At 39.4% G+C, this 11770-nt stretch overlaps 1 protein-coding gene across 1 annotated transcript; it reads right to left on the minus strand.

The window, feature by feature from the left end:
* Positions 1-551: 551 nt before the first annotated feature.
* On the minus strand, positions 552-9626 carry LOC102211999 (P2X purinoceptor 5-like). The gene is made up of 11 exons (XM_005720687.1): positions 9494-9626; positions 7020-7170; positions 6854-6925; positions 3863-3938; positions 3652-3748; positions 3214-3294; positions 2957-3098; positions 1969-2105; positions 1728-1821; positions 1397-1462; positions 552-1296 (listed from the first exon to the last, which is right to left on the minus strand). Exons 1-11 carry the CDS (start codon positions 9616-9618, stop codon positions 1171-1173), a joined length of 1167 nt encoding a protein of 388 aa, XP_005720744.1. The 5' UTR covers positions 9619-9626; the 3' UTR covers positions 552-1170.
* Between the last annotated feature and the right edge of the window lie 2144 nt (positions 9627-11770).

Genomic DNA, 11770 nt, shown 5'->3' on the forward strand with positions numbered 1-11770 from the left:
ATTTTCTCTTTCCTCTCACCCCCAACAGGTCACTGCAGATGGCTGCCCCTACCCAAACCTGGCCCTGCCAGAAACTTTTTCCTGTTAAAAGAGAGTTTTCCCTTACACGTGGTGTTTTCTAGTGCTTTAAGGACCTTGCAGTATTAGGCCATGTTCACACTATGTTTTTGTTTGAAAACGCCTCTTTTTCTCTCCGTTTTGACCTTCCGTCCACACTGAGACGGCGTTTTCTGTGAAGGAAAACACAGTGTTTTGAAAACGCTCTCCAAAGCGGATACATTTGAAAACACCGTTTTCGCGTCGCAGCGTGGACAGTGAACCCGGAGCCTTTTCAAAAACGATGGCGCATTTCAGTCATGTAATGCAGTCATGTGACCAATTAAATAAGATAGCGGAGGGCATTATACAGCATTTGTTTTGTTTGCCCTCAGCTTTGACAGCCCTATTAAAGATTAATATCAGTTTGTACATGCTCCAGATAGCTTTTCTTCAATTTCTTTAATTCTCACTCGCTTTTGCAACTTTGTACTTTTGTGTTACTCGCAGCAACAACTCCACCTCGTTGTTAGTCCATTAAAAAAACTCTGTGGTTTTCCTCATCGTTTTGCCGCGACGTTTCAAAGAGCCGGAAAGTAAATAAACGGCAGACAAAAATAAAGAAGGTCGAATCGAATCATCTTGCATTTCACGCATGCTCAGTACCGGAACAGCGTTTTCGGCCGTTTAAATGTGGGCACGGAACTCTGTTAAAACGACTGAAAACGATAGTGTGGACGCGGAGCGTTTTCAGATGAAAACAATGGATGAACCTTTTATTAACAACAAGTAATAAACCACTATGAAAACACCTCACTACAAATGAAACTGGGAACTTGTAATAAAGTGATTATCAGTGTTGTAGGGCTCAGCATAACGCCTGGAAATGTTTATGGTTAAGCATGTTTTATGTCCTGTGAGGACCATAATAGCTTTTAATTAACCCCAAAACACAAGCTTATGTCTTGATTTTAAATAGCATATGTTATTGGACTCAATTATTAAATCAATCAAACTATTCAAATTATATATCACATTAAATATATGTATTTTAAAAAATCTAATGTGAAGTTATCCTAGCTCATTATTCTCTATACACACATACTGTGGTCCTTTCAATATGGAAAAAAAAACCTAAGAAATGTCTACATCTGTACTCGTGTGTTGATTTTCATACTTTAAGACTTCAAACTTCTGGTCTTTGTAAGACTTCTTCCCCGTAGTTAAATAAAGGAGGACAATGTCGCAAAAGAAGGTTCCCTGTTGAAAAGAATTTTATTCAATTCTGTGATATATATGTAAAAAAAATGCTGTTCAATTCATTTAATATCATGTTGATTTAATTATTAATGATACTCACAGCTCCCATCACAGCCAGTCCTGAACCAATATTGACGACCAAGGGTACTATGGCAAACTTTCCAGCCTGTGGAGGAGATCAGAAACCCAAGAGATGTTTTTAAATAGGATTTTATTACAATTTATTTTTGTTCAAAGAGCAAAGACTGCAGTGCTCTTTTCAAATCATTCCTAATAACCCCTCTCCTAAGAAGAGAGGATACTACTACTAATAATAATAATGGTATTTTTGCATTGGTGTTATATGTATTGGCTTTATTACATAAATTATCTTATTGTAATGCATTGGCACCATTTATGCATTCATTCTGTCACTGATGCATTGTACATACCTTCCCATATACCAGGATATGAAATCGTATGCCATAAACTTTGTATAGAGATCGATAGCTTTCACCAGTAGCATTTTTAAAGTATCTTGCATGTCTGTTAGAGAAGAAAACAAAAATATATATAAGATAAACATAAATAACCTTTAGGTATGGTTATGGTTCTTTATTCCTTTCATAAGTTGTAAAGATGATTACATGTCTGTGCACCATGCCAACAAAGATGCTCTGCAGTGAGCCTCACCTGAAGTTAAATCCTGTTGCGATGCTCTTGTTGGAGACAGTGGCATCCAGGCGAGTGAACTGGTACTCTGGATTACAGTGAGAGGTGCCTTTGTCAAGGTCACAGTCCCACTGTATCACAATGCCAATAGCGCCACCCTAACAAAACAGTGAAAACATGCTTATTCTAAGATTTTTATTTTTATACATGTATTCAAATTTGGATACCTGTATGCATTCCATTAGTGGTGTTTTACCTGCGTTCATTCACAGCTGTATAGAAAACATTTGTTAAACATTAGCTACATCCTGCTAGTACCAGATCAGACCCCTTTAATCCTTCAGAACACAAAGAACTAATTCTTCATGGCACTGAACATTCCACAGAGAACAGTCCACATGACATGACAGAACCACACAGCTGCACATCAAGGGAATTAATTTCCCATTTCACCACATTCCACAGGTTCTCTGTTAGCTCTTGTGACTGGAGGCCATTATAGTTAAGTGAGCTCATTGCCATGTTCAAAAACAGTTTGAGATCAGGTTTTGTCAGAGTTTTGTGACATGGTGCATTATCCTGCTGGAAGAAGCTGTCAGAAAATGGGTACACTGTGGCTATCAAGGAATAGAACTACAGAAAGTAATCTTGATCATGTCTTAATTCCTAAATGCATTGACTTGGTGCATTGTAATTGGCTGATTAGATATTCCACTTAATGATCCCAAATCATTAAGTGGAATGATTTGGGACAGTTGAACAGTTGTACCTAATGAAGTAGGAAACATGAGAAACTTTGTTCAGTGGGACATGTTTCGGTTGTCTCACAATTTCTCCCAAGAACAATGAGCAAAGGTCATGACTAATAACAGTAACTAAAAAAAACCTTTAAGTCATGGATTCAGTCATCATAATTATTTTGGGGTATAAACTCTATGTGTGTTAGAAAGTAACATTTGAGGTTATATCACATCAACACAATCTTGAGAAAATACAATGTAATACTAACAAGTGTGGCCATGTCTTGGAAGTTGCATCCAGCTCTTCTCGTAATGTCTCCCAGGCGAAAGATGGGGCAGTAGGGGTATTGCTTCTCATCATATCTGCATTTCTTCAAGTAGGATTGATCAGTTGTTTTGAGGATGTTGGACCTCAGAGTTAAGAAAAACACATATTTATGGTTGTGAACTGCTTATTGCACACAGCAATATCCAGCTAGTCAGCAAGTACAAGGAGATATTGTTGTAAATGTTAAAGAGGACTTACTTTGAAAATGAGAATTTAGGAAACTGGATGAAATTCTTGATGTAGATGGTGAAGTTTTCAGCATTTTTGAGCAAAGGCTTTCTGTGAAAACAAAATGTTAAGTAAATATACATTTTTGTGAATAAATGTATAAGACAACAATAAAAACAAATCAAAGTCAAACCTTCCTGTAGCAGATAGAGAGGGATTGTGATTGAATTGCTGAGTGGGAAATGAACCCATCTATGACCCAGTGCTGTTTAATGTGAGCTGATACAATACTATTATAAGACTGGGTCATGAAGCTGAGTGTCTCAGTGTAGGACATCCTTAGTTTAGATTTAGTGCCAAACCTGTTGTGCTGACCCGATAAATGACAACTACACGTGATTTGCCTGAATGTTTGTGCATGTTAGTGCAGAGAGAAAGGAGGATTGGTCATTTCAAATGTGTCCTCACTGTGGTTTGATGTTTTTTTCAGTTGGACACCAGCCAAAGATTTCACAGGTCCCATTGGAGTTTTCATTGTTTCTTATGCATTTGCCGCTCATGACTCCTTTAGACAACAGACAAAAAAAAAACTGTTTAAAAACATCTAAATGATCATGTGAAAAGAGTTTCTGATTCAGACATGTTTCACAAATATAATATCAGGATGTTTCTTTCTCACCATGACCAGACTCCACCATCTTTCCCTTTTTACAGTCCTTGTCAACACTACAGTGGCCATTAAGCACTTTGTGGCTCTGAGAACAAAAAAAGGACAGAGGCAATGTAAAAAAAAAAAAAAACACAACACAACACAGAACCAAGTGTGATATAGTATATCGAACTAAATGATAAATACAGTGGGGTAAAAAAGTATTTAGTCAGCCACCGATTGTGCAAGTTCCCCCACTTAAAATGATGACAGAGGTCAGTAATTTGCACCAGAGGTACACTTCAACTGTGAGAGACAGAATGTGAAAAAAAAATCCATGAATGCACATGGTAGGATTTGTAAAGAATTTATTCGTAAATCAGGGTGGAAAATAAGTATTTGGTCACCTCAAACAAGGAAAATCTCTGGCTCTCACAGACCTGTAACGTCTTCTTTAAGAAGCTTTTCTGTCCCCCACTCGTTACCTGTATGAATGGCACCTGTTTGAACTCATCATCTGTATAAAAGACACCTGTCCACAGCCTCAAACAGTCAGACTCCAAACTCCGCCATGGCCAAGACCAAAGAGCTTTCGAAGGACACCAGGAAAAGTATTGTAGACCTGCACCAGACTGGGAAGAGTGAATCTACAATAGGCAAGCAGCTTGGTGTGAAAAAATCAACTGTGGGAGCAATCATCAGAAAATGGAAGACATACAAGACCACTGATAATCTCCCTCGATCTGGGGCTCCACGCAAGATCTCATCCCGTGGGGTCAAAATGATCATGAGAACGGTGAGCAAAGATCCCAGAACCACACGGGGGGACCTGGTGAATGACCTGCAGAGAGCTGGGACCAAAGTAACAAAGGTCACCATCAGTAACACACTACAACGGCAGGGAATCAAATCCCGCAGTGCCAGACGTGTTCCGCTGCTGAAGCCAGTGCATGTCCAGGCCCGTCTGAAGTTTGCCAGAGAGCACATGGATGATACAGCAGAGGATTGGGAGAATGTCATGTGGTCAGATGAAACCAAAGTAGAACTTTTTGGTATAAACTCAACTCGTCGTGTTTGGAGGAAGAAGAATACTGAGTTGCATCCCAAGAACACCATACCTACTGTGAAGCATGGGGGTGGAAACATCATGCTATGGGGCTGTTTTTCTGCCAAGGGGACAGGACGACTGATCCGTGTTAAGGACAGAATGAATGGGGCCATGTATCGTGAGATTTTGAGCCAAAACCTCCTTCCATCAGTCAGAACTTTGAAGATGAAACGAGGCTGGGTCTTCCAACATGACAATGATCCAAAACACACCGCCCGGGCAACAAAGGAGTGGCTCCGTAAGAAGCATTTGAAAGTCCTGGAGTGGCCTAGCCAGTCTCCAGACCTCAACCCCATAGAAAATCTGTGGCGGGAGTTGAAAGTCCGTGTTGCTCGGCGACAGCCCCAAAACATCACTGCTCTCGAGAAGATCTGCATGGAGGAATGGGCCAAAATACCAGCTACTGTTTGTGCAAACCTGGTAAAGACCTATAGTAAACGTTTGACCTCTGTTATTGCCAACAAAGGTTATGTTACAAAGTATTGAGTTGTATTTTTGTTATTGACCAAATACTTATTTTCCACCCTGATTTACGAATAAATTCTTTACAAATCCTACCATGTGGATTCATGGATTTTTTTTTTCACATTCTGTCTCTCACAGTTGAAGTGTACCTCTGGTGCAAATTACTGACCTCTGTCATCATTTTAGGTGGGGGAACTTGCACAATCGGTGGCTGACTAAATACTTTTTTGCCCCACTGTACATATGTAAATGTAAGTCAAAAATAAGGGATACAAAGTCAGAATTTACAAATATAACACAAAAAGTAAATGTCAGTATATTTAATGCAGTCATAACTTGTTAGCATCCAAGAATATCTTAATCTAAAATAGAAGATTTCTGTATTCTTGCAACATGGTGAATATGAAAGTCAAATGAAGCCAAGGGTGTTAAATGGATGCATGTCTGTGCTTTTTCTATTTTACTAGAACTCAACCGTTAAAAATGGCACATACTGCATGATACCAAAAGGCTCCCCTGCAAGTGTCAGACCCTGCTCTCAGTTTCGGTCAATATTTATAAGAGCACATTTTTATGGCTGTTTGTTTGGCTCTTCTTCTTAGCTGATGGCTATCAGGCAGGCAACCCAGAGAGTCTTCTGGGTTTACATACTGTATATTGTGAGCTGAAAATAAATCATGAATACTGACACACATACACACTCATATGATGAGGATGGAGGTGACAAAATGGGTTAAGAGGTGTGAGGAAAACACTTCTCTGCTACCGTGCAAACAATATGTTACCATGCAGGAGAGGAATTACAGGTCAGCCACAAACCAATGTGTATAACTTTAAACACATGATGCCCTTTTCGGGTGGGCCATGAAGCACTGGAGGAAGCCTCCACAGTCTGTTATATTCACATGCAGAGTGATAAAGTAGTTTCATAAAATATCATTCTTCCACATTCTGGCACTTTATGGTGTTACCTATCTCATGTAATCACTTATTGAGAAAAAGTTTTTTCCTGTAAGTAACAGACAAAATGAAACAAACCCCTAAATAAATAGTGCATACTCTCCTTAGAGTTAACATCATTTACTTGCAACACAGTATGACACACTTTATCTGACCTGTACTTGCAAGAGGAAACTGTCTGTGGTGTGGTGCATGCTAGAAAAATTGGGCTGGCAGGTGAAAGGTTAAAGTGAAAATGAAATCAACAGGAGAGGCAATATTTCCGTTGTCAGTAAAACAAGGGAATGTTAGAAGAATTGTTTTATTTGATGGCAAATGAGTCTGTAGAATGACCAGCAATTAAAACTGAGACAACGACCTGATCATCACCGCTGCCATTCATCAAATCTAAAAACAATGAAAACACCTCTTAGTTAAAGTTAGAAATACCATCACTGTGGTCTATTATGCCCAGTCAGTGATTTAAAGTGAAAACAAAATGTTCTCACCTCAGCACAGTAACCCATCTTCTGGTTTGGTGTCTCTAAGAAGCTGGTTACAACAAACAGAACATCTTCACCCTGAATGACAAAAAGAAAATAACAGACAAAATGTCAAAGTCTCATCAGCAGTGCATGGCTTTAATCTAGTCTGAAATATTAAAAGTGTTCTCACCTGTGGGGGGATGACATACTCCTCAGGTCCCCACACAAGCAGACCAGATTCACTGGTGTTGGTCACCGCAGTTCCCTTCACTTTAGTTAAGACAGAACTCTGGATGGCATCATCTATCTCCTGGTAGCCTTGCTTGACTATGAAAACCCACCTTTAAATCAAAGCAGAACTACCCAGTGTTCTCGCAGGTCTTTGGTAAAAGCTTTGGTGCAAACCTTATGCAAATATTTTATATGTTTTTGCCTTTTTCAGCTGTCTTTTGTGACATACAGTATGCAGTGAGGGGTGATACTGCTAGTCAGGTGTATCAAAGTGGTTGGCTTAGTGGGACTCTCTAACCTTGCAAGGCCTGGAATGAAGAGTTTGTTTTTTTGTTTACATTTTTATTATTATTAATTAATTAGTTTCATAAGTAAATTGCCCAAATGAACTGGCTGTGTGACTGAACTTCTATTTCAACATATTGTGGAGGCTCAGGGGTCCTTTCATCACTTAAAAAGAACCAAAATGGTTTAGTCCACACTGCGATTTACATTGTTCGCAGAATAAAATACTTTAGCATATTTAGCAGGAGGTTATACTGAAAGCTTACAAATACTAACCTCAAGTAAAATTTGGGCTTATTGAATGAGGGACCAGTGGTTCTCAGAGGACGTGCTGTGAGACAATGAGAACGTTCGGAGGACTTTCCGAATGTTTCCTGACTCTGTGTTTGCAAGGGGCACTTTAAACCACGGCCAGCTACTGGCTCTGAGATTGTAGCTGTTCTCCAGGGCAATGAACTTGGTGTAGTTTAATTATCGCTTCTCACTTTCTGCTTTATTTTGATAGTTAATTGTCCCTTGTGCTTTTCATTTAGTTTTGCTTCGCCTTCTCACATCCTCCGTGATTTAGTTCAACTATATCTACTTCCCCGATTGCCCTTCTGTGTTTATAGAAAATGCCATCTTCCTGTGTCATCTGTCCCATCAGTCTCCTGGTCCCAGTTTGTTCCCATGCCTCAGTTTAGTTTCTTCTCTTAGGGTTCTGTTTTGCCTTTTGGACTTTTTACAACAGCCAAATAAAGCAGACTGTTTTGTTGCTAAACCCCTGCCTGTGTTCTGTATTTACATCACACTCAAAACAGTCTCCCAAATCAGCAAACTGTGACAATATACAAGCAGTCTCAGCGACCCTCTTCCATGTTGACCCACATCTCTGACGAATGTTTTAAAGGAATAAGTTAGCCAGCGGCTGTACATGACAATCAGTGGGTATTGTTGGGGTGACCAGTAATGAGCAGTTCATATGCTATGTTCAATGAAAATCAATGATAAAGGTTTTCCACAAAGTCTGCACAGTTTGAAACCTCCCCACATTTGCAATCCTCAAAAATGATTCCTAATAATACTTTTTAGTTGCCACTAAACGATCTCACCTTGTGTCACATCATTTGGAGAAGGACCTGCTGTTTCATTGTGTTCAGCTGTCCTCATTAACACTGTGTCACATCTGATATTAACAGCAGCTCATAGCCAAATGATTTCTTAGTCACATTTGTGTGCTTTTCATATTCTTCTTTATTTGAGGTAAGACCACAGTAACAGTGTGCATTAGCAGTAACCTAATATCTTAGCTGTGAAATTGGTCTAACCCATTTTTCTAATTTTGCTAAGGGATAAAAGCAACATCAAAGCCTCCACTATTAATACAAACAAAGTTTGGATTAAAGCCCCCCCCCCCATGAATGAGTGGGTAGCCCCCCTTTTCCTCCCACTATAACAGGGACTCTCTGATCTTTGTGCTGATAACATTAAAGGAATCCTAACAGATCGTGGTTCAAACACTGCACGTCATAAACCTAATATAATCTGACGCATTTTCACACACCAAAACATTTAAACTCAGTTATAAAGATAAGTGTTGTGTAAAAATTGTTTTGTGCAGACTTATATGCACAGTTCTCTACATTCTACCCACATGACACCTAAAGATTACTGTGTGCGGTTTTCGGCTGTCATCGGTAAGCCAGGAATAGACCCCTTGTGTTCCGTTTTCCGCCCCTGTTGTGTCCCAGGTAACACTTTTGAATTGTGTCGGGTAAAGCGAGACGCTGAACCGCATGCCACAAGTGCGCATAAGTTCAGGCAAAAACAAAAAACAAAACAGTGAAAGAGAAACGTTCATGTGGTATTTGCTCAAACGCACAGGTCAAAATTCTGACATTTTAAGCATTTTATTTTTAATTTTGCTTACTTCTTTAAAGTATAAAATAAGCGTGTAACGTGCGAATAGTCTACTATTCAATACAATAAATGAACCGCTCATTCAAAAATTAATATTTTTTGTTTGTTTGTTTTATTCTGTTTACCAAACGATATGCTACAGACAAAGCCCAAATGTTATTATATTTGTTCAGAGACTTATTTTAAGTTAACCCGTTAAGTAATAACATGTACAGTGCATGAAATTATACGTGGCAATAATGCACTTACCCTATTATGTAACCAATGACAGATAACTGAAAAAGTCTGTGCAACACTCCGACTGCCTTATTTTTTGTATCAATGTATTTTTCTGTTTTGTAGTTCAGTAAGGAGTTGATCGCGGCCGTGGCCATCACGCAGCTCTTAGTCTGCAGTTTGATGTCAGTGTTAAAACGAAACTTGATTGTAATGGAAAGATTCGATGCGAGCTCTTACAGCAAACACCGCGTGGGAGGCGAAAACACACCTCATTGCACAACCACCGCCAAGCGTACATTAGCCACAATATGTATTTAGGTATTACTGTTGGACTTCCCTAGTATCAAAGTCAAGGCAGAATGGAAAAGGTAAAAGAACATCAACACGCAACAATTAACTGTAAAAACAAATTAAGCAAGGAAAAACAGGAAAGGGTCTCCTATAAAATGCCTGATTAAAATCTGTATTCATTGTTACGTTTGTTAATCCAGTTACTTGTTTTTAAACTGCATGATTTGTTGTTTTTTTTTTAATTTACTTATTTATTTTAATCCAATTCCAATCCAATTTTATTCATAAAGCACTTTAAAATACCCAGCACAGGAACAAAGTGCTGTACAGAAAATAAGTTAAAACAATAGAAAAACAGAAAACAGCAAAATAAATAAATAAAACATAAAATTAAAACAGCCCTACATTAAAACAAAAACAAGATAAAACAGCATCGAATCACCTAAAAACAACTGATATAAAAATAAAAACCAACATCTCACATGGTGTCAAAGGCCAGGGTAAAGAGGTGGGTTTCCAAGAGTGACAGATAAAGAACTGGCCTGTCTAATCTCTAAAGGAAGCTCGTTCCACAGTTTTGGAGCTTCTACAGCAAAAGCACGATCTCCTCTAAGTTTACGGCCAGTCCTGGGTATCTTCAGGAGCAGCTGATCAGCTGACCTGAGAGAGCGGGTGGGTGTATAAGGCTGTAGCAGCTCAGAGAGATAAGATGGGGCTAGGCCATGGAGAGCTTTCAAAGTAAATAAAAGAATTTTAAAATGAATCCTAAAAGAAATGGGCAGCCAGTGAAGTGAAGCTAAAACAGGGGAAATGTGCTCAAACTTTCGAGTGCCAGTTAAAAGACGAGCTGCGGCATTTTGCACCTTCTGTAGATGACTAATATATGATGCGCTGACCCCAATATAAAGTGCATTACAGTAATCCAGCCGAGTGCTAACAAAGGTGTGGATCACTGTCTCAAAGTGCTGCCGTGAAAGAATTGGCTTTATTTTTGCCAGCTGCCTGAGGTGAAAGAAGCTAGATTTTACCACTGCCTTAATTTGATTGTTAAACTTCAGACCACAGTCCACTTTGACCCCCAGGTTTGTGACAGTTGGCTTAACATACTGGGCCAGGGAATCTACATACACATTGGGGTCTCAGTGGGGCTACCAAAAACCATCACCTCTGTCTTTTTATTATTGAATTTTAAAAAGTTAACAGACATCCAAACCTTAATGTCATCGAGACACTGAAGTAATGGCTGTGTAAGATATCTGCCTTTTTTCTTTAGAGGGACATAGATCTGACAGTCATCAGCATAAAAGTGGAAAGCAATGCCGTGCTTTCTCAGTACAGAACCAAGAGGAAGCAGATATAAAGAGAAGAGGAGGAGGCCTAGAACTGAGCCCTGTGGGACACCACACAAGAGGGGAGCGGAGGACGACACATAGTCACCGAGGCTGACACAAAAAATTCGCCCCGCCAAGTAGGACCTGAACCACTCCAGTGCTGTGCCCCTAATGCCCACCCAGTGCTCCAAACGAGAGAATAAAATGGCATACTGCATGTTACTTGACTACTGCATGTTTAAAATCTTTAGGGACAACACCTGACATCAGACTATGGTTTACCAGCTCAAGAACCAAAGGACCAACTGTAGGTAACACCCCTTTTAAAAGTCGAGGAGGGACAGCATCATTTGGCGACCCTGCAGGCTTAAGATGACCAACAGTCTCCTTTAAAAAGGACAGAGTCACAGGCTCAAACCTGTCAAAGGCAGCAGAGCAGGAAACAGAGACTGAGAGGTCATGAGCACAAGGAGAGATTTGAGCCCTTGTGGAGGAGACCTTGTCAATAAAAAAGTGTAAAAAATTTTCACAGGCTTCTGATGAGGGCTCGATACAGTCAGTATATGGTGCATTAAGAACAGAGTTAATAGTTTTAAATAAAACATGGCAATCTGACAAAAATAATGTCATATAAGTGTTTTCTTTTGGCATCTTATGCAGTTCTTTGATATTGACGCCAACAGTC

Source organism: Pundamilia nyererei, unplaced genomic scaffold, assembly GCF_000239375.1.
Source record: "Pundamilia nyererei isolate P.nyererei 1_Seehausen unplaced genomic scaffold, PunNye1.0 scaffold00003, whole genome shotgun sequence".
Taxonomy (NCBI): Eukaryota; Metazoa; Chordata; class Actinopteri; order Cichliformes; family Cichlidae; genus Pundamilia; species Pundamilia nyererei.